This window comes from Panicum virgatum, chromosome 2N (assembly GCF_016808335.1).
Source record: "Panicum virgatum strain AP13 chromosome 2N, P.virgatum_v5, whole genome shotgun sequence".
In the NCBI taxonomy this organism is placed as follows: Eukaryota; Viridiplantae; Streptophyta; class Magnoliopsida; order Poales; family Poaceae; genus Panicum; species Panicum virgatum.
In genome coordinates this window covers 58181679-58209010 of record NC_053146.1, presented here as the reverse complement: position 1 = coordinate 58209010, position 27332 = coordinate 58181679, and the positions used below count along the sequence as shown (strand labels likewise).

The following is a 27332-nucleotide window of genomic DNA, read 5'->3' as shown; positions in this document are numbered from 1 at the left end:
GTGTCTAGATCGATTACCAACATTCACACTGATGGCAGAACGTGATCAGTCCCTTTTTTTTGGGAAACAGCTTCTTCATTCATTCAGCCCAGTCAGCTTGTGATGGCATCATCATTTTTAGAGGCGAAGCTGCTTCTCTCAGTGCCTCCGACGCACTAATGAAAGATGAACATTAGGATAGAAGCCTATGCTGATGTTTCTCTTTCTTTCAAGCTGTTGAACAGCAGCCGAGCAAGGCCTTACTCTAGTTCGCTAGAGGATAGACCTAGAGCACTCAGCGGTTCCTGCCTGGCTGCCTCTAAAGAGTATTAAGAACAACTACCTTCAGTACGTTCCTGGCATCACAGTCAGAGACAGTCTCCCAGTGAAAACTAAGGCCCCGTTTGGAACCGCGTCTGCACTGCTTATCCACGAAAAACGCGAAAAAGTCCTGCCAAATGCTTCACGTCGGCCGCGAGATTTGAACTGTGCAGCCCAAAATCACAAAAGCGGACCCCGAGCCACATTGCACTTATCCCGCTCGCGCTTATGCTGGTCACGGTCCCAAACACGCCCTAAGTGTCACAGTTACCAGATACTCCATCTGCTCTGATCTGTTCGAAAAGATCTATCCAGGAGGAGAATCTGTGGTAGACAAAGCTCGTTCACTAATCCTGGCAATTTGTGATCCGTTTTGGACCACCATTTTCGTCGCTGTAATTTTGATTTTCGCAAATCTCAGCTCCCCTATCTGCTAGGCACGCAACCCGGACGGAAACCTTTAAGAGAACGAAACCCATCTCTACTAATTGCTGTCTCCCTCCGCATCGCAAAACTACACTACGACGATAATGCTGTCCACTCTGACAAGTCTGATCTGCAGCCACGCTTTCACTTGCTTCACTTATGTGCGAATGGAAAATAGGTTGGCTCTGCACAACACGATTCACTTTTAGGCTCAACCTATGACTATAACCGTCTTGCTTAAACTTGTCTACTGCCCAACTACGCGTTGTAGAATGACCCCACGAACAAAGTAGACGCACCGGTCCCTCTTCTCTTCTGTGTTGTCACTTCTCACACTGGAACACGGGACATCATAGCCAGTTAATGAGTTAATCAATTCTTTTCTAGCAGCCATGCAGGAGTTTCTGCTGGCTCTATAAACCTTTGACCGTACTGGATTCTCGCTTCCAAGCAAACATGACAGGAACTGATAAGTTGCCCAGGAAAAACTCAGTACACAATCAATGAAACATCACATGAATCCAGGTATCTCTGCACATGTGTACTCTCCTAACCATCTGTTCCAAAAAGTCGGAAAATGAAAACCAAAATTAAATCTTGCTCTGGCAAACTCTTCATTCGGGAAATTTGAGTTTCTACTGCACAGATAAGCTTGCGGCTGAAACATATAGATGCCATGGGAGTTTTGGACCAATGTGAACACAGTAAAAATGAAAGCATGAAGCCAAACAGATATTGATGAAAGCACCAAAATCTCTGAATCATCCAGGATGCACATGCGAGATGCGTTTTGTGATTTAAAGCAAGGAGGCTACTGGATATTGACAGATTGCAGAATGTGCACCAATTCTAATCGAATGAGATTCCTTTAGGCCTGCTTTGAGAGTATAAAGACCCGATGGTGCCCAATCCGGGTTTCATGGAAGCGTCCAAGATGGCGAAGGACCTGTAGGACAGTAGCAGATGAATGTAACAGCGCGACTTACATTGCTAGTAAAATGAGCAAGTCAAAACCAGGAAATATGATTGCAACACAGATTAAATATATTTATATCTCTTTAGCTATTTTTGAAATATGTATACACTCACTGTAAGAATAGCTTTCCCTGTGTTGTCAAGTTTTAGACCGGGTCCTTTTATGTCGACTTCCAGGAAGAAAGGCTTCCCCTTTACTGCCTCAGTCTTTGCGATGTCCCTTAGTTCCTGAATACAATGTCCAAATGAATGAATTTTCAAATAAAATAAGGAAATGAATTGGGTTGATGGCATCTAGATTGGGCTTACCAAAGCTTTATCCCACATATCTTCTGACAACTGCAAGAACACTGACAGCATAGTCAACAGCTAGTCATAGAATAAAAACAGATGTCACTGCCAAAAGGTGGAATGGAACGAAACAAACCTTTATCTTAGGGCATGTAACAAGATGAGCATTGGCATCTGCATATGAAGCCACTTCATTAATTGCGATATTAACCTTTTCCAAAGTCAGTCTTCCCCTCATGTACCTGCAATAACAATGGAATACATATTTCATATCCAATCATAATAACAGATGGCTGAATTTGATACCAAAAAGGAAAAGGTAGCAGATTGAGGACTAACGATGACAACGAATCAAGCTCCTCTGCTGAGATGTACCAGCGAGGTGCAGGTGCTCTTCCTTTCTTCTCAGCAATCAAAGAAAGCATAAGTTCAGGCAACAATCAAAACTTTCATGAAGAAGAAAAGCAACTAAATCCCTGAATAGCGCACAAGATTTAAGTAGCTTTACCTTGGGAGCAGCAACTGGCTCCTCCTTAATCTTCAACTCACATTCATTGTATTCAGGAACAGATGAGCTGAAATTGAAGCACTCAGGCAGCATCCTGAAACACAGACAGCATGTTGCTATGGCCAAATGAAGGCAGAAACAGAAGATACAACCTTATTCAGCAGATACCTTGATGAGCTCTGTTCCAGATGAGTAGCGAAGACATCCTTGTGCATCCCAGAAGGTACGTTGGTAAGCATGTGCTGCAGCTTCTCCTGCTGCTTCAAGGATCGCTCTATTAGCTTCTGCATATGGATTCAATGAAGTCAGCACTGAGAAAACAACCATCTATTGCCAACAGATTGAACGAATTTGGTTTTAGGAGGTTAGGAGCAAGCACAAAACAGATAGAAGAGGTAGGGAATATCTCCATTTCCCCAATATAGGCCGATTCCTGCAACATTTCTCCAAGCACAAAAATTGCTACTAATCAAGATCCCGTTTCCCCATTTACAGACACGAACCTGAGTTTTGAACCTATCATCTAACCAGATACAGTACAAGGCTAAGACATCCCCAATCCAAAGTCTAAACTCAGCGCCACCACTTCTACACAATTTGAAAATGGCATATTTATCGCACCCGTTCTGGCTTCTATTAAAGCAACCGACGGATCAGCATGCGGAGGCACATGAAGACTCAAAGAAGCTCCATCCCCGGCATTCCCGCGGTGAATCGAGCGAAGAAGCCGTACCTTGGCCTTAGGGATGGCGTCAAGCTCCTCCTGGAGGCAGCGGCGGATGTCCTGCACCCGTGACTCCATCGCAGTCACCGATGCGTCCACGGAGGCGAGATCCGGCAGCGCCGTCGCCGGGAACACTGCACACGGGGGTGGGGTCAGTACTCCGTACCCACCTAGGGTTTAGGGAGCGGGGATTCGGGGAGGAGTAGCGTACTGCTGCGGGCGAGGACGAGATCCTGAAGCTCCACGACCCGGGACTCGAAGGCGGCCGCCAGTGTGTCCAGTGGCGAGGCGGCGGGGCTCCCATCGCCGGCGTCCATGGGAGAGATGGGTGGCGGCGAGGGCGGCGCCGTCGACGGTGGGGAGGAGCGGTTTCGGGGGATTTTGGCGGGAAATGAAGTTCAGGTCCGATGCTGCTGGACTACGGCAGGGAAGGCGAACCCCTTTTTACGGTGAGTCAACGAGCTCCAACGCAGCAGTGTTGTACTCCCTGTTCCAAATTATAAATCATTCTAAAAATTTTGAAGAGTGAAATTATCTTAAAGTTTGATCAAAATTATAGAGAGAAGCACAAAAATTTATGACATCAAATATGAATAATATAAAAATATAGCTAACAAAGAATCTAATGATACTTAATTGGTATCATAAATATTATTATCTTGTTATATAAATTTAGTCAAACTTGAAAAACTTCGACTCTCCAAGATTCTTGAAATGACTTATAATTTGGAACGGATGGAGTAGATAGGAATAGGACGTTCGACTAAACTTTAGTTCCCGTAATATAATTTTTTTACCTTTTAGAAGTATTAAAAAAAACTTTTACAAAACATTTTGCACAAGTAAATACTAATTTGTGAGATGAATCTAATAAATCTAATTAATTCATAATTGGATACAATAATTCTACAATAACTATCGCTAATCATAAATTAATATATATTAGATTTGTCTTGCAATTTAGTCTAAAAATTCTACAATGAGTTTTATAATAATATTTTATTTAATACTTCTAAATAACAAGACACTTTTTTTTAATATGATTAAAGCTTTAGTCCTTTTGCTCCAAATACTCCACCACCCATCGTATGAGCAGTAGAGTAAGCCTCTAAAATGTGGAGGTCTCCAAATTCCCTTCACCCAACTCTGGGAGGTCTCTAGAAGCCAGTCTATCCGTGGACCGCACCAGCTGCCTCTTCTTTCTTCCACGCGCCCGAGCTGCAGTGCCCGAACGGCCATCCTTTTTGCAGGCTGGTGCGCCAGGCCCAAGTGTCGGTGCCGCATGGGCCGAGCTCCGACAGCCCAGCAAAACTCTCTTGTATTCTATGTAACTTCATCATTCGATTTTCTTGCTATGTCAGTAAAATTGATGCTATTTAATACCATAAAATCTTTCATAAAACCTCCATTAAAACTAACCTAAGAGCTAGATTTACATATCCTTAAGGAAAGCACCTGCTTTTAACAAATAGAGAGTCTAGCTAGATTTAGAGATCCTTGATGAGAGCACCTACTTTCTTGGCGGTGGATCCAGCATGGGGTCAGGGGTTATCTGCAAGGTGCAACATAGGTGAATAGATCGGCTTTGTTCTCCGAGATGAAGAGCTGAACGGATTGTCACCTAGAAAATTATTTCTATTTCCGTGTTATCTCCATCAAAAGGGGTTGTATATGATCTCGCGGTGGTAGTCGGATATTTGCTGATTTGCGATGTTGCTTTCACTCGTATTCTTAATTGCGGGTTTGCCTTTTATTTTTCAACCTTTATAATTTATTGGCTTATTGCATCTGCTTTTGGCCAAGTCAACACACCGTTTCTCTCTTCTTAAGCATCCGGCAACAATTTACTAACTTGTTTTAAAGCAGAATAACGATGCAACGTTGAGGCAAGAAGTGCAAAATTAAAGTCACAATTATCTTCTATTTTTAATGGAGTTCTCTTTTTTGTTGCATTACGCATTGGTTATTGGTAGGCACTACTCCATTCGTTCCAAATTGTAAATTGTTTTAGCAAATTTAGATACATAGATTTTGTTATGCACCTAGATAAACTCTATGTCTAGATATGTAACAATAAGAGGAAAGCTATACCTCACTCGAGTGATTTTGATTTTTTTTTGCTCCAAATCCTCCCTTTCTTCTCCAACTCTGATTTTTCTATATATGCGCCGCCCGCGTCCATATGTCTTCTTCTTGTCAAAAAGTCAATTTTAGTTAGTACACTACCCTAGCATATCATTGACATACATACAATATATAACTGTCTGGAGTTCTAAATAAAGCACGAAGTACAAGCATGATGTCAAAGTCTCAAAGAGCGATGGGAGTTTGTTCGTGACTCGTGAGATCTCGCATACGAAATGTTCCTTTCAGCAGCAGTCGGTTCATGCCTTGATTCAGGCGTAGCTCTTGATTTGTGCTTTATTTAAACCTGCTGACTATGATTGTACTGGATTAGGGGAGTTAATCTAGCCGTGCACCCACGGCAAGCACGATGTCAAAGTGTGTCAGGGCAGGTACATGCACATCAAATGTTCCTTTTGGCGACCATCTCTTCTCAAATCAAACATGCACAAGCTTTATCCATTTCATACTATTTTTCATGGCTCTAGCCGTGAAATGAAGCTGAATTTGTAAAATAGATCAAAATATTTATATTTATTTTTAAATCTAAAATAAAAGACTCAACAAAAGATTACTTATTTATTTACAACTCTAACTCCAAAAATTTCTGAAGCTGGATATAAATAGCTCCAAGAATTACACTAATTTTCTAATCTCTGGAGCCATACCAAACGCTCGATAGAAAAAGCTTTACCCAACAAACGAGGGACCGGAACGGAACAAAAACTGTCCCACCCCCCACACTGTGTCGGCGGCTCGGCGCGCGGCCGGACCGGGTCACGGCTCGCCGCCGAACCCACCGCGCCACGGCCCCGGCCCCTGCCTTGCCTCACGCCCACGGGGCACGGGCTCACCTACCCAACCCGCCTTTCCGGAACCCGCTGACGCGCGGGGCCCGCCCGACGAGACCCGCTACCGCGCGCGCCGTACCGGTGACGCCTTCCAGAAGCAGCGGATTTACGGAAACCACCTTTGGCTGCGCAGGTTTCGCGCCGTACGCCCATACCTGCTTCGCGGAAAGGCCGCGCGAAAGCGCGAACGCAATTACGCATATCTGGAAGGATCGTTTCGCGAAATTTGCCGGACTCAAACCCCGTCAAAAAAATACTGCTAACCCTGGATTAATCTATTCTAGTCTCTACGTACTCATCTCAATCCGCTAATTAATCTGATCCGGAGAAAAAAAACCTATAATAAAATAAAAATATCCACTCGCTGCCGCAATAATTTTGTCCCCCCTCCCCGCCTGCCCCCGTCCTGCTCCGCCTCGCGTTCCGTCACCCCCCCCCCCCCCCCCCCCCCCGCGCCCGCCATCTCTCCTCGCGGCATCGCCTCCTCCCCTCGGACCCCTCCCTTCCCCTTTGCCCCCCACGCGAATAAAGCCGCCGGAGGCAACGCGTGCACCAAGCAAAGTCTCCCCCGCGCGCGGGATCGGGAGGGAGGGCCCCGGCGGAGAGGCGGCTGCGCGCTAGGGCAGGTTAGGCTAGGAAGGTCCCGGTCGGTCTCGTTCCCGCGGCGGGCGACCGATGCGCGGCGCATGGCGGCGGTGAACTGCCTTTACGTCGCGGCCGCCTCCACGGCGGCCAGCGCCGCCGCGCTGCAGTGGTGGGCGTCCTCGCTCCTCGACGGCGAGGCCGGGGCGGGCGGGGACGGGGACTGGCTCGGGGCCGTGCTGCGGTCGCGGGTCACCGTCGCGCTCCTCGCGAATCTGGCAGCGCACGTGTTCCTCGTCGCCATCCTCGCGCTCAAGGTGACCACCTTGGCTCCGTTGTTCCTCCTTCGCATTTGGGGTAATTTCGTGGGGGCCGACCTGCGCACGATTGATGCCTTTCCGGGTTCGACGAACGGAGATTGGATTGTTGTGGTGTACGCGACTGATCGAGCTCATTGAGCTCCGTTACATATTCGGGGGCCCTAACTGCGTTAGCTAGCTACGTGCTATTTAATACTGCTGTAGTGGCTCTTATGTTATTGTTTTAACGTGTCAAATTTGATTTGAGAAGCCTCTGTTGGTTGTCTAGTGGTCATCGTACGATTTGTTTGACTTGCCTAATGAGAGAGTTGGGAGTGGCCCACTAAGTGGAGGTGTTTTGAATGAACTTTGTGTTGGTTGAATTGTTGTACTCCTTCCTGTTTCATGGGAATGTATGAACTAGCTAAATGCTTATGCTATTGGGAGTTAAAGTTCAGTAATCTAAAGGGGGAAGTTTCTAGAATGTATTTTTGATGGTATAGTTGAATGACAGATGCTTGTCATTGTCATGTGATGCTTGTCGTCCATTCTCTGGATGGGACTCCCTCTTGCAGTTGGATAACTTCATGTTTTGTTTTTGATTGCTGGGGTGATAGCCATACCATTATGGTAGTTGGGAGGTTGCTGGTTGGTAGTCATGTGGCAATGCTGATTATTAAAGAAATATTAGGGCAATGGACAATGAAGCACTTTAGTATCCAAATTTTGACCATAGTGAGTGCAATGTCAGGAAGGATGGATAACATGACCAAGAACTAAGTTAGATAACATGAACAAGAACTAAGTTAGATATTTGAACTGTGATCCATCAAGATCAATTTGTGCCAGATATTTGAGTTTCATGTAAGAATTTCATGAATTATTCCTGAGCATCATCTTTGATAGATGACTGTTTAGAAGAAGAAACTTTTAGGGCTTATAATTCACGCACTGGAAGCTTTCTTGTAATCTCGATGGCTTGACCCTTTCAAACTCTGTGACTTGAGTACCGGCTGGGTCAATTTTTTTGATTTGCATTGTACAATATGAAGATGTCTCAGAAGGGACCATTTTGAATCCTATTCTAGTTCAATTCAAGCGTTTGCTATGCCCAGAAGCATTTCTGCCATGTAGGTTGCATGGTGTACAACAAAAGTAATTGTCTATTCTCATTTCGCAAAGGAGGTTAAACTGCTGGCTCACCATACTGGAGAACTGAGTTTAGAGTCTTATGCGAAGCGTCAAAGTCAGTTGCTGTTTCACGAAAGTGGTACTCAGTAGGGAGCTAAAAACTAAAACTGGAGTATCAGTTATTGGATGAATCACAACAACCTTTAGGCTTTTCACAATTTAAGTTTATTCATACAAAGTGGATTTCAGCATGAGAGCTGAACATTTGAAATCTTCTTGTTATTTTGCTAGTGCACAAACCCCTATAGAGATTTTCTTTGGATACTGCACTTTAGCTATATGTCAAACATATTTCTGCCTTCTTATTTATGACGCAGCAGCGTTAATGTTGTTTCTTTTTTCCATGCAGACTCTATTTTTTGTTCAGCTAACTTCATTAGAGACAAGAAAAGTATTGGAGCAAATCATTAACTATGTAATTTACAAGGTACTTTCTCTCCTGTATTTTTTGTCTGCCCTTCTTCTGTGCATTGTAAAAGAACTCTTGCACCGGACTAGTTGAATGATTTTTGTTGCTTCCAACAATCAGCCCGCTAGTAAAATTCTTGAGCCTTGTATTCTTTTATTTGTATAGAAGTACAACAAACATTGCTTCATATACTATATGTAGTCACTTTCTTCAACCATGTATGTTTGATAAGATGGCACGTCCAAGAATATTCTAGCGAGTATGAGACTCAAACAGCATGATAGTGCACTACTAATATATGTAACATTACTTTTGTTTATGACTTTCAACCAAAATAAAATGTGGCTGTACAGTTTACGTATCTGTATATATGTAGTATAACCGTAAGTTTTCTAATTTACAGTTTACTGAAATATTATTTGCCTAATCGGTGTGCATATCAATGTAATTATAATTTTGCACGTCTAACGCTGCAAAGGTTATTGTTATAATCATGTCAGCGTACACTGCATTAGTACTGCTGTTCATAGTTCATGTTGTCAGCCAATGAGTTTCAACAAAAGAACAGACAAACGAGTTTCTATGACAATTAAAAGGGTTGCTGATTAACCAAAGGAATTGTTTGTTCGTGACTGCTAAATGCGCTCCTAAGTCTTAACAGTAAATGAGGTCCGTTACCAACCCTAAGTCTTAACAGCTGTTCTTGACATGCTTCACCAAATATTTATACTCTGCAACTCCTAAAATTAAGCTGCAGTGGGTGCTCCTTTGGATATTATTTGTTAGCTTTGCTGTCATCCTCTTTCTTTAATGTGTAAATTATTTATTTATGTTCTTGTCCGTAATTTGACTAAATGTCAAGGATGCCTTCTGTGACACAATTAATTAATGTCCTGTTACAGGGAACTTTTCTCCCACTGGTTGTGCCTCCTAGTTCTCGACAAATTATCCTTTGGTCAACTTGGTTGGTCATTCTTTGTTCACTGAAGGTACAGTTTGCAACTTGTGCTTGCTGATGTTCTACCAATCACATTTAACTGAAATGCATGCCACATCCAGATGTTTCAATCATTGGCCAGAGAACGTCTTGAACAGCTCAATGCGTCTCCCTCAGCGACTCCATCAAAATATTTTCGTGTGTACTCTGCATTGCTTTTGGTTTTATCAGCTGATCTGCTATGGTAATATGCCCTGGTTATTTTGTATTCGTCCATTTATTTGTAATAACCTGCATATAGTACGATAGGTACTTTAAGATATGCACAAGGTAATCCTTGAGTATTGAATTTCATCAAGCATACTAGATCATTCACGATTTAGATTATCATGACATTTTATCTATTTGCACACCCTTTCATATTTCGTAACCAGCAATATCATGTATTAATGGAGAGCTCTAGGGACCTTGTTTTCTAACAAGCTCTTTTTCTTCTTAATGCAATGACACACAGTTCTCCTGCATGTTTGATAAAAAAAAGATGTATTAGTGGAGAGTCCTTTTACTGCCTATGCTTTATTGTTTTATTTCTTGTATAAAGTAGTTATCAACTGGACAATTTACCATGTCAAACTGTCGATGCTGTATCTAGTACATTTAATATTTTGTATTTTTACAAGTTCTAGGCGTGCTTGTTTGAGTAAATTCTTTCTGTTCAGTGGAGTGATCCATTCTTTATTTATATCTTATCCAGGATGAAATTCTGTGTTGGGTTCTGCAGCTCATGTAATTCCAAGTTATTTTGGCTCCTGTTCTTTGAGCCACTTAGTATTGCTTTTGATACACTGCAGGTAATTCAATCAGGGTTGTTGGAAAACTCACTCTTGAATCTCCTTTCCTGTGACCATTTAGCCTTGAAGCTTGATTTTGATTAAACTCATCTGTAACATCTTGTTGGTACGGACCTCAAATAAACAATTATTAGTTTATTACTATCTAAAATATCTCTGCACATTTTTATCATCTGCAATTATTATCATCAGCCCCCATCCTGGACATCGAGACACACACACCACAAATTAACGCATATAGAATCCCTGAAGATGGATCTGGGCAAACCTAACATGACCTACTCAATATTTTGAAGTAGTAAAGATAAAATATGAATTTCAAAATGCATTATGCATACAGTTTAGTTCTTCTGAATCTCCTCATGCCTTATCTCATGCAATTTTTTATGGCAGTCTATCATGGTGCATGGGTTCCAGTTATTTGACATCTGGCAGCGGCATCTAATGGAAAGTGGCACAGACTTTCTTGATTTCCAAAAATCTTATAAGCAAGTAGCAGGTGATAAGCTGCTATATCCTCTTTCATGATCAATTGATGATTAAATTACTACAGTTGATTAACAAATGCGGTGCACATATTATTTGATGTGCAAATCTTGTGGTTGATTGCTTCTTAACTGTAGTAGAGGAATATTGGTACGACCGCTAAATAAAGGTCACACCCTAGAATGCATGCAGGTGTTAAACTTTAACTTGCAATGTCTTTCTGAAGTATAGGTTGGCTTTGAAAATATGGGTGCATTTATCTGAAAGATAATCTCATAACTAAATTGTTTAGCTTGATATTACATATAAATTCAATCCAAATTGTTACTCGAAGTTGCTTTCTGGAGGCTGTTTCTGTTATGACCAGCCAAGTCTACAAGAGAAGGAGAAAGGAGCGTGGCTGAAGGAGGCGAGAACGACTTGGCGCCCAGATGCACGCTCCTCGCCAGTTACCTTTTTAGATCGTGTGTATCAGATAGTTGTTAGGCAAGTCGTATATGTATGCTAAGACATCGTGTAAGACAGTTAAGTTGGAGATCAATAGATCTTCTGGCTTCTCCCCTGCGTACGCTCCTCGCTCTTGCTCTGCTCCTCCGCTCGACGCCGGCCACGACGGCGTCGCAGCCACGCCGCCGCCGGGAGCCCTCGCCTCGGCCTCCTGTCCACCATAGCTACACCTTGAGGAGGTCGGGGTCTAACAATCTGGTATCAGACTCCATCGCCATGTCTGGGACCTCCGCCGTCCCAACCGCCGCCACCGCCGCCGCTTCCGCAAGTGCTGCTCCACCGCTTTCCACCACCGCTCCGCAAACCAATCCGCCCCAAGAATCCGCCCTTAACACTCTCAGCACTGCAATCTACGGATTGCAGCGCCAAATGAGCCAATTTTCCTCACAGCTCGCCGACGTCGAGGTCCGCACCTCCACCGGCGGTCCTCCCCCGTCGCCGTTTCCGCCCCTGGGAGTCGGCGCTGGACCCACGCCGCCGTTTCCCTGGCCGCATGCCGCGGGGCCATCATCCGCCGGGCCTTCCGCGCCACATCCGTCGGTCTTTCCGTACGGCATGCCGGGATTCGGTAATGTGCTTCCCACGCCGCCGACCACCTCTGCGGGCGGAGTTTCCCCTTCGCTATTTCCGCTCCTGGGAAGCGGCCCCGTGCCAACGCCGCCGCTTTCCTGGGCCCATGCTGCGGGACCATCCTCCGCTGGGCCTTCTTCGCCACACCCGTCGGCCTGTCCCTACGGCATGCCGGGATTTGGTACTCTGCCTCCAGCGCCGCCGACTGCCTCTGTGGTTCTCACCACCACCACCTCCACCTCCCCTGCTGTTCCCATCACCCACATCCAATTTCCACACTCGCCATCCCCAATTCCCCCTTTCGACACCCACCAAACCGTTCCACCATATACCAGCGAGGAATCTGATGACCCTATGGGCAATGTTCTTATGGCGTCGCCTAGGCGTCGCCTTAGCCCGCCTAGGCGGCTAGGCGGTGGTGACTCGCCACAACTCGCCTTAACGCCGTAAGAACATTGCCTATGGGCGTTCCTTGCTATTACAAGCTGTCATTTCCGACATTTGACAGCAAGGAAGATCCCTTGGGCTGGCTGAATCGCTGTGACCATTTTTTCCATGCCCAGCACACCCCTGAGCAGCACAAGGTCAGCCTCGCTTCGTTCCACATGACCGGTGTTGCCCAGCACTGGTACTACATGTTGGAGCGTGATCCAAGCTATGCCGGCGGCATTTCATGGCCAACATTCAAGACTTTATGCCAGCAGCGCTTCGGCCCAGCACTGGGGACTAATCACCTCGCGGCACTCGCTCGACTTCCATTCCAAGGCTCGGTGGAACTCTACCAAGAGGCTTTTCAATCGCGCATGGCTCACGCGGGGCAACTCTCCTCGGCACAGCAAGTACAATTGTTCACTGGAGGGCTACCAGACTCATTGCGCATAGATGTGGAGCTCCAGGCCCCAATGGATCTCCAAAAAGCCATGTCCTTGGCCAGAGCATTTGAGCGCCGTGCAACGGCACCCACCGCTCCAACTCCGTCGCGTTTTCAACAAGCTGTTCCACAGCGCCCAGCGCTACCTGCACCGGCCACACCTGCAGTGCCGTCGGCCACAACTCCGGCTGCCTCCCACACTGCAACGGTCCAACCTCCTCCACGACCACTCTGTCGTCTCAGCCCCAATGAGATGGCGGAACGTTGTCGGCAAGGACTATGCTATAACTGTGATGAGCAGTATACAAGAGGACATCAGTGCCCACGTTTGTTTTACCTTGAAGTGTCAGACCCCGATGACGAGCGTGTTCTTGCACAAGAGGATATTCAGCAGGATAGTCAGCAGCTTGTTGAGCAGCCACCATTGATCTCGCTACACGCCATTGCTGGAATTTCAACAAATGAGACAATGAAGGTCTATGTCACCATTGGAGAGTACCAGCTAGTTGCACTGCTCGACTCCGGATCAACAACCAATTTCATCAACATGGCAGCAGCTCAGCAAATAGGACTGCACTTTCATGACAGCCCAGGGGCAAGTGTCATCGTAGCCAACGGGGACAAGGTCGCATGTTGTGGATTGGCACGAGATGTGGCCACACGCATCGGTGACGAGTTCTTTGCCTTACACTGTTATGCTATTCCATTGGATCATTATGATATGGTTCTGGGCATTTCTTTCCTCAAGAGATTGGGACCAGTACTGTGGGACTTTGATGAATTGTGCATGTCCTTCTGCTACCGTGGCCACAAGGTGCTTTGGAGAGGATTGGGGTCTCCAAGGAATGACTTTCCATCTACTAATCGTCTCCACACCATCACAAACCAGGATCAGCCACTAATGGATCCACTCCTGGCATCATTCCAGGATGTGTTTGAACCGCCCACAGGACCGTTTCAAATCATTGAACGGATAGGCGAAGTTGCATACCAGCTCCGCCTGCCTACTGAAGCCCGTATTCATGATGTATTTCATGTCGGGGTTCTCAAACCTTTTCATGAGACGCCACTAACAGCAACTCCAGTTTCACCACCCCTCCAGCACGGGCGCACGCTTCAACAGCAAGACAAGTGTTCAAATCAAAGCTTCGCCGCGTCACTCCAGACTTCCAAGCTACGTACCCAGATTTCCAGCTCGAGGACGAGCTGTTTCCGGAGGACGGGAGAGATGTTATGACCGGCCAAGTCTACAAGAGAAGGAGAAAGGAGCGTGGCTGAAGGAGACGAGAACGACTTGGCGCCCAGACGCACGCTCCTCGCCAGTTACCTTTTTAGATCTTGTGTATCAGGTAGTTGTTAGGCAAGTCGTATATGTATGCTAAGACATCGTGTAAGACAGTTAAGTTGGAGATCAATAGATCTTCTGGCTTCTCCCCTGCGTACGCTCCTCGCTCTTGCTCTGCTCCTCCGCTCGACGCCGGCCACGACGGCGTCGCAGCCGCGCCGCCGCCGGGAGCCCTCGCCTCGGCCTCCTGTCCACCACAGCTACGCCTTGAGGAGGTCGGGGTCTAACAGTTTCAGTAGCCAACATGGCACCTTCATGATTCGGTGAAGTTAGAACAAACAGTTGTTTACTGGTTTGTTGGTTTGATCTATCGGTAAACTGTGCTTCATTATCTTTTGGAAGATGTCAGTTCAAGTTGAGTATGACTACAGTTCATTCGCTGTGCATCCACTTGTTGATTTCTTAGTGCTTCGCCAGAACCTGATCATTCTTCATAGATGCAGGATCTTTTTCTGAATGGAGGGGCAAGCTCACCCGGAATTTTGGTTTTGCAATTGACTTGATAAGTTTGTTGATGTCACTTGGTCATTACTCGATGATCTTTTGGCTACGTGGTATGGCATTTCATCTGGTTGATGTAGTTCTCTTATTGAACTTGCGTGTAAGTGACACTGCACTTGTCAAAAATAGCATAATGTTTGATATGATGTGCTGATATCATTCATTTAAAACTTTCCAGGCTCTTATTGCTTCATTTTTGAAGAGGATTAAGACTTATATCAAGTTACGGAAGGCTCTTAGTTCACTCGATGGAGCACTTCCAGATGCTACATATGATGAAATTTGCGCCTATGATGATGAGTGTGCCATCTGCAGGGTAATTGCCTAGATCTATAGTCACATTGAGCTTCATTGCTTGTGTATCTTAACTTTTCTCTTGTTCCTGCGATAGGGACCAATGGCTCGAGCTAAAAAGTTGTCCTGCAACCATCTGTTTCATCTAGCTTGTTTGCGATCATGGTATGCCCTTATTGACCTTTTCATATAGTGCAATTGCCACTTAATAGTTTACGGTGAAATCATAGGTTGCATTCTTTTAAGGGAAACCTTATGATTCGTTATTCTGCACAGTCATGATGCTCCTGTTTGCATGAGGAGGTGCCACTTACATTATACTGTAACTGGTTAGCTGATGTTATGATTAAAATTGGCTTGCAAGACCGTGCTCCTGATTTTCCTATGAGTTTACATGCTAATGAGATCTGTGAAGAAAGAAAAAACTTCTATGGTATGTTTGGGTTGGGACTTAATATCCAAAATTGGCCATTTCTGGTGTCCATGGGTGTAGCTTAGTTTGCTACCAAAATTTTGGGCCTAATGCTTATCTATGATTTTTTTTTGTTACCCCACTTACAATTCTAGCCTATTTAGTGAGTAAACTAGAGGTGTTCGATTTTATTGTCAAAACATTGGCGGGTCGATCTGACCAACCTTTGACAAGGGTGGTTGAAGCATAATGCATATGAGCCCTTATGTTTCTGAGCAGGGAATACTTCATCGAAGTAAATTTGGACTTTGCATGTATATGAACAAGGGGGAAAATGAATTAGTAGATCCGAGGTTAGAAAGGTGTAGCATTGGAAAATTTTCGCTCTAAGAAAGGGACATTGGCTGAAGAATTCTCTGTCATAGCATCAAATGTATGTAGTATCTATATGTAAAGAATCGTGCTTTTGATTTTTTTTTTCCCTGAGATCACATGTTACGCGTAGGTTGGATCAAGGACTAATGGAAGGTTACTCCTGTCCAACTTGTCGGAGACCCCTCTCTGTGTCTTCTGAAGGGCATACTAGGCCTACAACCGCTGAGGTCACGAATGTTCAGCGAATTGCGGAACAGCTTACAATGGGGTTGAATCAGCATAGAGTTCCTGGTAGTGAACACCCTGTTGAACAGCAGAACCCTTCAGATGCTGTCTGGAGGTAGGTACTAGTACTTGGATTGTTCAGTTGTTTTATGTTATGCGTTCACTCTATTCACCATAATATATTAAATGTGTGAATGGCACTTAGCTACCTTGGCCATTAGCAGCTAGTTCATTAGAGTAACCGGAATATGCAGTTTACTACACTTGAGAAATGTATTAAAAAGATTTGAACATATTGTGTGATGTGATCTTTTTTTCCCCAACCAACATCAGTTCTAGAGAGATTGCCTTGGTAGATACTTAGCTGCATGAGCATTTGGGTCAATGCTAGTTGATGGATTTTGTAATTTCCTACTGTCCTACATCCATTCGGGTCTGATGGCTTAGTGTCTTAATGCTAATTGCTTAGAGAGAATTCCTTGCTTGCCTAATTGGTTATGGTGGCTTGCATGTTATCTTACATTTGATGGCATTAGTGCAGGATGGTAAATAACATGGGCAATGGGATGGAGGACCACATCATTGTACTTAAGGGAGACTCTAATACATCGGAACTTTGTGATAAAAATTATAATGTATCGAAATGAATAGAAGGGAAACATAATGAATGGCAGTGTGCTGGTTCTATGCAGTTACTATGCTACTTAAAATACCCCACCGTAAATGTCTGTTTAGGTACAGGCCATAATAGAGCGGTTGTTGCATGATTAGGTGATGCGACCAAGAAGTATCAGTGTATCACCCTACCTAAAGCCTGCTTTATGTTTCCATTTTCTCACTAACTTTTTCTAACCATTTCCTGCAAGTTGTGAATTTCAAATTTTTTATTAAAAATGTAACTGGATGGCTTATTTCTGATTCTTGGGGAATTCGAACTGGGCTGGTAACAGTCTTTTGGGGCAAAGCGTGTGTACCCTAGCTGAAATAACTTTATTTTCTTTTAGTCAGTGTCAATATAAGATTATGAGGAAATCACATGATTTGATCAACCTGTAGCCGATCTTGATATTTGTCTTTTGCTTGCTTTCACTGCATCTTTGACCAAACAACATGAAGCAAGGATCCAAGGGCCAGCATTAGGCGTATCATGTTATGTTTTTGGATTAGAATGCTGCTGATGTAGTGAATGAACTTAAGCAACATGCCCAAACAACAATTGATCAAATCCCTAGCTAGCATGCTTACTAAAAGATTATGGTTGGTTTGCGTCTGTATTATTAATCTTTGGCTCCTTGTGTGTTCCTTTCTTGGTGATGCAGAGGTGCAGGTCTCGATGCTAGCTGGGTTCCACCATGGTCGAGCCCTGTGATGGACAATCCCAGCTCCTCTAGTGCAGTGAGGTCAGTAGGTCTAACTGGAGTTCAGATGATGATGAGGCAGTTGGCTTCTGTGACCGACAATTATGGTCATGCTGATGGCACCTGGAACCTATGGCCTGAGACAATGGCAGGGCCCTCTCTTGTTCCATCCACTTCCTCGGTTCCTGATAATGCAGCAGCTGCTGGATTGCGGCTCCGAGGCACTGTAGGTACTACTCGCAATGGAAGTCTTTCAGAGGTACTCACCATGGTAGATAGAGTACGGGAAGTTTTACCTCATATCCCTGATGAGTTAATTATAGAGGTACATGTCTTGTCTCCCTCACTTCCAATCGCTGTTATTCTTGTCAATTCGCATGCACTGATACTTCTCACTGTAGGATTTGATGAGGACAAACAACATAAATGCTACTGTGAATAATCTTCTGCTGATGCAATAGTAGAGACGTCGGCAATACTACATATAAGTATGATGTTTACTGGCTATAAAAGCTTACAAGAAAAGTCTGTATAGTTAAAGGCGAGCATGGGTGTAATAACACTCTTTGGTTCTGTAATATAGGCCCTTTTCCCCGTTGTTTTTGTTACCAGTGGTTTGTATAGCAACCATAGTTGTATAATATCATGCTCGATATGCTGTTGGTTAGTGTATGTAGAAAGATGTTACCATCGTAATAAAATTTGTTTTGGGTATACATCATGTGTTCCAAAAGCAGTGGTAAATGGTCACGCTCGGCCTTGCCCTGTTTCTTCCAGCATTTTGTTTGGGCATGCAGAGCTTAACCAGCAGGCTGCAGCTATATGACGAGCCTCTGGCAGAAGGGAAAGTGGGAAACTAATGGATTCGTTAACGCAAAGTTGGCAGTTCTGCTGAGCTGTGCTGCTGGTACTTTAATTGCATATAGGCATTGAGCAAGACTAACATTGCTGTATGAAGATTGAAGAGACAGGGTCGGCGTACTGTCTGTTGCTATTTGGATGCATGTTTATTTCCTGTTGATCATGCATCTCTCAGATTGAAACAGGACATCATATAATTCAGTTCAAACATTTTCCAAGTGTAAGGTGATGTTCATGTTGTCGCAGCATCAAAGATCATCTCCTTTATGCATCTAAACCGCTTACACTAAAATCTGCGGCAGTTTCTTTTTCCAAGTTAGGCGTAGATTTTACTTCCGCTCAGGTTGTGCGCCATATATATTCGTCTCGTAGTCGTAGGTGGTGTTGTGTTCTCTTTCCTTATTGTCACTGTTTATGAGGTGTATGCCCCCCAATTTTGGGATTTGGGTGCTCATATCCTCTTATTACTTGTTAGTACCAAAAAAAATGTAGTAAAGGTTTAAAAGGTAAATTGATATGCGGTACAAAATTGTTCACAAGCAAAGTAGCTCGACAGTAACCATTGCTTTAAAATGCTCTTTTTTCTATATATATATTACAGGAACAGAAATGTATTCTTATGCCCAATGAATGGCATGAGCATATATATGCTCCTTACAAGAAGAACGAATCGAACGATTACAAGAAGTGAACATGGAATAATCAGGATGATGAACAAAATGAAAACGTTTGAAAATGTATGGTACGGGTAGAAAAAAAGGTATATAATCCAGATCAATCCCTCATGGGTCTGAAATAGCGAAATAATAGTGCAAATGTGAAGCATTGTTTGTTGGTCTTGTTGCTTGGTGATGGGCGGCGATCAGTTGGTCCGGCTCCTGACGATGTCGAGGCTCATCTCGCTGGGGTCGGTGGCCTGGATCTCGCACTGGATGCCGTCCAGCTCCCTCCTGAACCTGTCCTTGGAGCTGGCGTACAGCATCTTGCTGCGGGTCCGTGCAGTGTCAGGAGACCTGCATGGAGAATGAAGCAAACATATTGCAGTTGCCATTTTCATCCATGAACAACTTGTGAGTAAAATTAAGGAGCTAGGGCAGCAGCATATATCAATGATTAGTTACCACGAGAAGAAGAAGATCTTGCTCTTCTGGCAGTTCTCGACGGTGGTGAAGTCGAGGTCGTAGATGGCGTAGCGGCACTCGTCGGCGGGGAGGCTGTCGGTGAAGTCGCCGTAGCCCTGGGTGGGGTCGCCGAGGCGCTCCACCTTGATCTCCATGTCCTTGTCGTCGATCTTGAACACGATGAACCGGAAGCTCCGCCGCGCCTTCAGCTCCTGGAACTTCACCTTGCACTCGTCGCTCACCGCCAGCCCGGACGCCGAGTTCGCCTGCACACACGCCCACACCACACATTTGATCGAGAGCCATCGATCGATCACGAATCCACACGATCCACGCCCCCACGAGGGAGGAATGAATAAATAATGGAGGGGGAGATCGAGGGAGGGCATCGCTCGATCACCATGGCTGCTGCGTGCTTGCCTCCGATCGAGCTCTCTTCCTCCCGGCCCTGCGAAAGGAGACACGACGAACAGAGAGAGAGAGAATGATGGCGGAGGAGGGATCGGAGATCGAGAAGAGACCAGGGTGTTTGTTGCGGGGGAGGAGAGGACGGGAGGGAAGCGCGGGAAAGAGAGGGAACGTCGGCAAGAGGAAGCACTTTCTTGGCGCCACGTCTTGCGGGGCCGGCAATCCCTCCTTGTCTGAGCTCATCTATGTTTAGGCTGCAACACGCATGCTTGCTGGCAAACACAGGTCACGCAGCACCATGCATGATTTGCGGCTGTTGAAACCTTGTTTCAAAAATGACAGCAGTGCCCCTTCCTAATTCATGTTACATTCTCGTGTGCTAGAACAGGGGAGAACGGCTATTTTTTGTTTAGTTTCAGAGTCTAAAAGGATTGCTTACTGTTTCTAAAACTGCAAGACTTGTTACATCCAATTCTCCATCTAGTATTCTAAACTCGTAAGATTTTGTAAAATGATATTACTTTTATAACAAAAAAAAACACTTTGTATCCCAACAGAGCCAAGACACAGGCTAGCTAATGTGAGAAGTTGATTAATAAAATTCTTTAATCCAGCTGGGCCGGCTCACCGCTACTTGGTTGGACTGAGAGAGGAGATCGTGAGCTTGGTCGAGATGGGCTAGACCCACTCCATAGATCTTGACCTGTGCAGTACTCTGTTTGTCCGTTGTGTAAGACGTATTTCTTACAAGGAAAAGTCTTGCAAAACAGTTTATAACCATTAATTTCTCTAAAAATGTATTATCATAAGGTTTTACGTTTGCAACTTGTCAGGTTAATACGGACCGACCAAAATGGCGAAGTTAGTCACCGGCACGGCACGCCACACCCAGAGCAGCAAGCAAGCAGCGACTCGGCACGGCACGGCACGCCTAATGGATGATCCGTGCGTACATCTTGTAATGCGTTGTTACAGCATTGGCATTGATCAAGCTCTAAGAGCAACTCCAACCAACCTCCTACTTCTACTTTTGGCCCCCTATTCCACCTAAATGAGAGTCTCTTATCTCATTTCTCTTTTCTATTTCTTCTCTTAATTCCTCAAATGGATACCTGGCATCCTTTTGTCACAGCACACTCAATATTCAGTCACTGTGGTTCTTGAAAACATAGTTAAGATTATCATATATTCTTTCTGCAGACACATTGAACTCACAATTTATCGTAAGCAGGCAAATAGAACAAATTCACTCCAACATCAAGTAATTTTCAGAATGTGAGCATAGTACACTTATAGAACACCGCACTCATTGCACAGTTTTGAGTGATTGCTTTAAAAAATGTTTACATGACAAGAATATAGACGCTACACCACAGTAGATAATCCATCAGCTGGTTCGCAGTCAGCACAAACAGAGCAGTGAAATGGAAATTGTTCAGTTTCATTGTCGCTTCAACACACAGATGTGACTCCCTGCTCATTAGGAGAGCATGCTCCCTGCACCACTCAGCTAAAAAAAAAAGGTTAGTATGCCTACACATGTCAAATTGAATAAAGGACATTAGCAACTGTTGACTTGCTTACAGCAGTGAAGCAGCACTGATTTGTTTAGAACGAAGTAGGATAAACAATGGAAAATTTGACTAAGTCAACTGTGAAGCAGCAATCCAACCAAGGAACAGTCCGCCTAAAAGTTCAGCCCAACGGCAGACCCTGTTCAGGGAGAGCGATGGCTACTCAGTTAGTGTTCCAAGCCAATGAAGGCGCAAGTTATAGCGCGCTTCTGCATAGAGGGCCAATGTTACATATAATCAAAGACGGGTAAATGGAGTATAGCTACTTTGCTGTTTATTCTGTGACTTGCATCCTGCACACCATAAAAAGGTGTATTGGAGGTTAAAAAGCTGTTCAATGGAATAGAGGATGGGAGTATTAGAGAGAATGCTGGAAAAGACCATATTGGTCATGTTCATGTTTGTCCAGCTTTGACGAATCTGCATGGGTTTTGATTTTCTTTTCCACATTTTATACTGTTTATCTAGTACACCGAGAAAAGGTAACAGTGGTAGTTATGAAAAAAAAAAGTAATCCTGCTACTTCCCTGTTTCCACTGAACTCTATTTCCACCATGAAGAACACTCACTATAGGGTGCCCAGTTGCATCATAACTTCATAAGCATGATTCTTTCCGGCCATAGTTTCTAAAAGCAAATGGTTTGGCTACAAATATGTATATGTACTAGTGCATGCAATTATTACTTTACAAGAACTATTCCCTCCGTTCTTGAATATACGACGTTTAGGACAGCCAATTTAGTTGATTTTTGAACTAATTACCATGTCCTAAACATCATATATTTAAGAATGGAGGTAATGCTTGCCATGGAGTAATCATAAGTCAACCACATTTGCTTGCTGATAGCTATGAGACTAATTGAAATGACCTGGCAATTAGTTGTAGAACTGGAAGCATGTTAGTCCAAAAAGAATAGCATACAGCTCTGCAAACATTAGATGGTGCAGTTTGGTACCTGCGATCCCTTCTAAAATCAAGCAGTGCGCCAGTACTAATTACTATTACTACTTAGGTTCAACCATGTAACATGAGATCAGTGCAGTAAAAACAATTAATTGCGGAAAATAACGGCATAGCAAAGAAGGATACGCCAGAAAAAAATATATTATTATTGTTCTAAAGTTAACACTCACAATATTCTGGAAGCTAAAGACTCAACCAGCAGCACCAAACATTTTTCATTCCTCCAGCGTCTGTTCAAACCAAATCTAGTGTACATATGCGTCGCAAAGCTACAATTGACACAAAATTGCTGAGCACACAATGCTAGTCGCCCAATCTGAGTAACTGAGTTGCATCGGTGCATTTTACACTGGCCGCCTCAGCATATATCTGCGACCAAAATGTGAGCATCAATACATGCATGTTCCACTGTAAAGTGATTCTTTTCAATCCTCACTTGGAGTCCAACCAGTTTCCAGATGGCTCACAGTTATCTATCTATTATCTTATTATTTGGCCAACAAACGAAGCTTCTATGTTCGCTCTCAAGAATTAGAAATTCTCACGTTAATCGGAGAAAAAAGAAAAATTAAAATTATCCATCACTGCCATTCCGAAAAAATTAGCCTAAAATACCCATATACATGTTTATAAATTACCCACCAGTGCCATTAAAATATATTTATAAATATAAATATAAATCTATCCATTATTTTGCATATCAAGCTACACATCGTGCATACCTATAGGATACTAGCTACACAAACAATTAACATATTTTACCACACGTATCTTATTATATTACCAAAATCTCAAATGCACCTTCACGATTATATTATTATTAGTCAAAATAAATAAGATAATTCTAGGTTTTGCACTATATTAGACTACCACCCTTCAAAGGTTTGTTGCCGACATTGCGACAATATACTACTGCACCTCACAATTAACACCACAAGCTAAAAAAAATAACACCACAATAAGATCAGGAATCAGGACAATGTCGATCAGGCCATGATTGATATAGTAAGCTCATCAGGCTTGAACATGAACATAGGTTGCTGAAAGTCTAAACGGATTCTTGTGCTCTGCACTACGAGATTTGTTGGCTTCCAAAAAACAAGAAACTTGGGTCGATTACTCCTCAACAAAACTAGGCCATGGAAGCATGACGTCATACAACAGACGACAGAATTAAACATAGTAGTAACAGACGACCAAGAGAATCATAAAGTAGGGAAGCTAGCAAAAGAACAACTAAGTCAGTTGAACTGAGCAGTGGGTACCATTATTGCAAGGGTTGGCAGATAAGAAACATATTACTACTACTACAGGAAATGGTAGTAGCTAAGATCGAGGAGATAGGCAGCGTGACAGGATTAGGGTTGTGCGCTTGCCATGCGGCCACATCACTGGCAAATAAATATATAGGCAAAAGGAGCCACCACTACACTAGCAGCAGAGAAGCACTCTTGATTACTGAAGCAAGTAGCATATGATGGAAAAGATTTAAGTTTATGAATAATAATTAGATAAAAAATTAAAATATATTTAAGATATCAATATTAGCCGCGCAAATGCGTGGGGTCACCTCACAGTTACATTAGTACTTGAGAGTTTTTTCTCCCTGCAACCACGCAACACTGTTAGTTCTTTGGAAATTAGAAGCTGCCGGTAATGTTGTGTTTTAGGCATGGGTTTTACAATCTTACCTCTTTGTTGATGGTTTCCCGCTATGGAAGCATAGAATCGTGTGAATGAAGCATTTCCACTGTTCTTCTACTGCATTTAGTGAAAAGTTTTTCACCAACCTCACTCAGCAAGACCAACAATCTATGCGAAGCAATTGACTACAAAGGAGGAACATGGCAACAACTGGACAATCCTACCTGAAGGAAGCTATCAACTGATGCCTTATCATTTGGTGAAAAGGATACCACCTCTCTTTTCCTTTCAATAAATTCCTTGTTCTCATGTACCTGCAATTTCAGGATTTAAAGCACTGATCAGATTTACATCAGAACCATGGTTTTAAATAGCGGGCTATGATAAATGGCGGCGTATTTTTTTCCGATGCTAAGAGGCTATAGCGGGCTATGACAAATAGCGGTTTACTACTAAATCATAAAAAATACAAGTAATAGATGCACAAAAATATAGTAATTAGCGAATTTCATAAACATAAATATGTTTCTGGAGCTATGGGAACATTACTTAAGTTGATAATGCAATAAAAATCATACAATCAAATATTTATTTATCCAAAAGACCAAACAGTAGCACTAAGCTAAGGATAAAGGCTATAGCGGAGCTAAAGCTATGCTATTTAGCGCAGCTATAGCCCAATTTAGCGTCCATAGCTGCCATAGCGGCACAAATGCAAATAGCGTAGCGGGAACCCTCTAAAAAGGCTATAGCGAGGCTATAGCCCGCTATTTAAAACCATGATCAGAACTCAGAAGAGATAGTAGCAGAAGAATCATGTTGAATTCACTCGATCTACTTTTCTTCAGCCAACAACAACAACAACAACATATCTTTTCAGTCCCAAACAAGTTAGGGTAGGCTAGAGTTGAAACAGCAACAACATAGATCTACTTTTCTTCAGTCAATCAGATAAAAATAGGCAGACAGCAGGCTTATGTCACACATATCACATCTAAGTCTCGATGAAAACTTTGATGGTCCCACGAAATGTGCAGCGGTTATTGCAGAGTAACATCGTGAAGTTCAACAAAACTTTAGAATGTGTGAACTCACCTGGTCTAAAAATCGTATAATAAGATGGTGAATCGATTCAATTGGTGTCTGCTCATGTAGTTTTTTCAAGAGGATAAGAGGAATGGTAGCTACTTCTTGGAAAGATACATGGTAGCTCCATTGAGCAAAATGTGCTGATAGAACCTGAATTGCTGAACACACTCCTCTTGGAAATCTCTAGACTTCAGCAGGCTCTTTGGCACCTAATTGCAAAGAAACAGGTTAATCTAAACCATTCTAAAGATAAACAAACTTCATCATAGTAGCTCATGTGTAAACCATAAGTTGTAACGCATAGAGACTAGATAGCTACTATATGCAGCAGTAATCTTACATTGTAGTTAACAGACACAAAAGAACATAAGAAATTGTAATTGTTAGCATCCAGATTATCTTCAGTAGAAGTGGCATACCTTCAATAGCGATGAGAAATTGACCTTAGTTTTTTGTGTTTGTTCTTTCTGAGAGACCTCCCTAAAATCTAGGCAGTCAAATAGCAACGATGGAATTGGAAAGAACATCTGACTCCAAGTGCAAAGCTCATTCAGCATCTGCACAAGCTTTAGTCTTAACAAGTACCGTGTGCCTGGGAATAAGTGAGCCACTCCTATTACTTGAAGAACTTGAGAAAATAATGGATTGAGGTTGTAATCCTTGTAGTTACAGCACAGGAACCGAACCCATAGGTTCACAGAATTAATATATTGCCAGTTATCAATCTTCCTGAGGTCTTCCTGCAGCCACGAGCAAGGAAACAAATGTTCATCTAAAATACTAAAAAAAACAATATAAAGATAACATTTGAACATCATGACGCTAAACCTCAGTATGCACAACAGCACAAGCAGAAACTTCTTTCTGTTCTGCTCGGCCAGTGCAAAAGGGGCATATATATCAATAAGGATCTTCTTGTACTATCACATGATCTTTGCATAGTCTTAGGAAGAAATTGCTATTAAAATGCTTGACTCTCGAGAGCCAAGAAGTTGTGCCAAGGACATCATGTTGCAGCTTAGGGACTCAACCCATCATTTTGTGCATGTAACAATCGTAAAAATCTTATTTAACCTCTCCAGGCAGGTAAGGATACAAACTAACAGGCAATCTAGCTGGAATTAAACAGTCCAGGTTGGTTTAATACTTTGGAAAACATACTATTATAACTGGCATCCCGATACATTTTTGGGCCCTACTTGGGGTGCATGAGGCCCAGCCCAATCCACAATACTTCAAAAGGACCCAATAATACTCAAGAAGGCACCAAGAATCTGCCTGGAAAGGATATACTATACTTAAGGCCCCAAGATGCCACGTCAACAAAAAATTGCAAATAATAAGCACAGTAAGCAGTAAATTCTCCATGGGCAGACTTGAGACATGATTGTAACACCCCAGGTGTTTAAAATATTAAATATGAGAAATTAAATAGGACATCATGATCAAGAATAATTCAAATAAATCATCCCTTAAATGTAAGTATGTATGTATGCATATGCATGTGTGTATGCGTGCATGTGTATGTGTGCAAAATATGCCTAGAATAGGGTGCTTGTGTACTTTTCCATACTCAACAGGATATGCCAAATAAAATGCACCAACATATCTCTCTTGTAATGCACTACAAACTTGCTAGAAGAATCGGTTTCAAAATTTAAAAATTTCACATTAAATGACAAATAATTCAAATTCTAGTTGTCTTAGATTTAAAATAACTTCCAAACCGATGCTCAGATGAAATTCTGTCTGAAACAAAAGATGAAGGACTTGAAATTATGAACGACTTTCGTATTAAAAAAATTATCGAGTTACCACGCAAAATCTTGAGAAAAATTAAATTCAAGTCAGACTGTTTTCTTTCTTTCTCTCTCTCTTCTCTCTTTTTGCCTCTCTCCCCCTTCACTCCTCTGTTCCCCTGCTGACCAGTCATGGCAGAGCAGGGCCGTGCCACCACCCGACCAGCGGCAACCGCGCCAGCACTCAAAAAAAAAAAAAAAAGCTGCAACCGCGCCGCCTGGCCATGCCTGCGCCACCGCCTGGCCATGCCTGCGCCACCGCCTGCCGCGCCCCCGACCACCTCGCTGCGGCCGCCGCCCGCGCCCCTGCCCGGCCTTGCCCGAGCAGCCGGCCTGCCGCCGCCCGCCCGTGCCGCCTTGGTCGCGCCCCTGCCGGCCTTCAATGTCGTGCCCCCTGGCCGACCTCCCTCCCCTCTCCCTGCTCGCTATAAAAGGGCAGACGGACCCCTGCTCGCGCAC

General features: G+C 43.6%; 3 protein-coding genes and 1 long non-coding RNA gene across 11 annotated transcripts; 1 reads left to right on the top strand and 3 right to left on the bottom strand.

Annotated features, from left to right (window-relative positions):
- Positions 1-1304: 1304 nt before the first annotated feature.
- LOC120658394 (spindle and kinetochore-associated protein 1 homolog) lies at positions 1305-3632 on the bottom strand. The gene is made up of 9 exons (XM_039936667.1): positions 3436-3632; positions 3234-3358; positions 2669-2784; positions 2501-2594; positions 2332-2393; positions 2129-2234; positions 2011-2040; positions 1816-1929; positions 1305-1672 (listed from the first exon to the last, which is right to left on the bottom strand). Exons 1-9 carry the CDS (start codon positions 3539-3541, stop codon positions 1595-1597), a joined length of 831 nt encoding a protein of 276 aa, XP_039792601.1. The 5' UTR covers positions 3542-3632; the 3' UTR covers positions 1305-1594.
- Positions 3633-6650: 3018 nt separating this feature from the next.
- Positions 6651-18128, top strand: LOC120658318 (E3 ubiquitin protein ligase RIN2-like). 2 transcript variants are annotated; one of them, XM_039936571.1, is made up of 12 exons: positions 6651-7098; positions 8621-8698; positions 9583-9669; positions 9740-9861; positions 10372-10468; positions 10862-10967; positions 14685-14848; positions 14927-15064; positions 15140-15207; positions 15960-16169; positions 17374-17737; positions 17814-18128. In XM_039936571.1, exons 1-12 carry the CDS (start codon positions 6886-6888, stop codon positions 17871-17873), a joined length of 1707 nt encoding a protein of 568 aa, XP_039792505.1. In that variant the 5' UTR covers positions 6651-6885; the 3' UTR covers positions 17874-18128. The 2 variants fall into 2 exon arrangements, with proteins under 2 accessions (XP_039792505.1, XP_039792506.1); XM_039936572.1 differs by having other exon boundaries at positions 6664-7098; positions 14691-14848; positions 17814-18088.
- Positions 18129-18838: 710 nt separating this feature from the next.
- LOC120658450 (actin-depolymerizing factor 2) lies at positions 18839-19970 on the bottom strand. Its single transcript, XM_039936732.1, has 3 exons — positions 19795-19970; positions 19395-19660; positions 18839-19286 (listed from the first exon to the last, which is right to left on the bottom strand). The coding sequence occupies exons 1-3, from the start codon at positions 19795-19797 to the stop codon at positions 19136-19138; spliced, it is 420 nt and encodes a 139-aa protein (XP_039792666.1). The 5' UTR covers positions 19798-19970; the 3' UTR covers positions 18839-19135.
- A 1049-nt stretch (positions 19971-21019) lies between these two features.
- On the bottom strand, positions 21020-27064 carry LOC120658469. Of its 7 annotated transcripts, none has more exons than XR_005668674.1 (6): positions 25494-27064; positions 25081-25283; positions 24210-24299; positions 22512-24102; positions 21387-21515; positions 21020-21312 (listed from the first exon to the last, which is right to left on the bottom strand). It is a non-coding gene; the product is annotated as an uncharacterized LOC120658469 (long non-coding RNA). The 7 variants fall into 7 exon arrangements; XR_005668676.1 differs by having other exon boundaries at positions 21020-21299; XR_005668678.1 differs by having other exon boundaries at positions 21387-23947; positions 24033-24102.
- Positions 27065-27332: the final 268 nt, after the last annotated feature.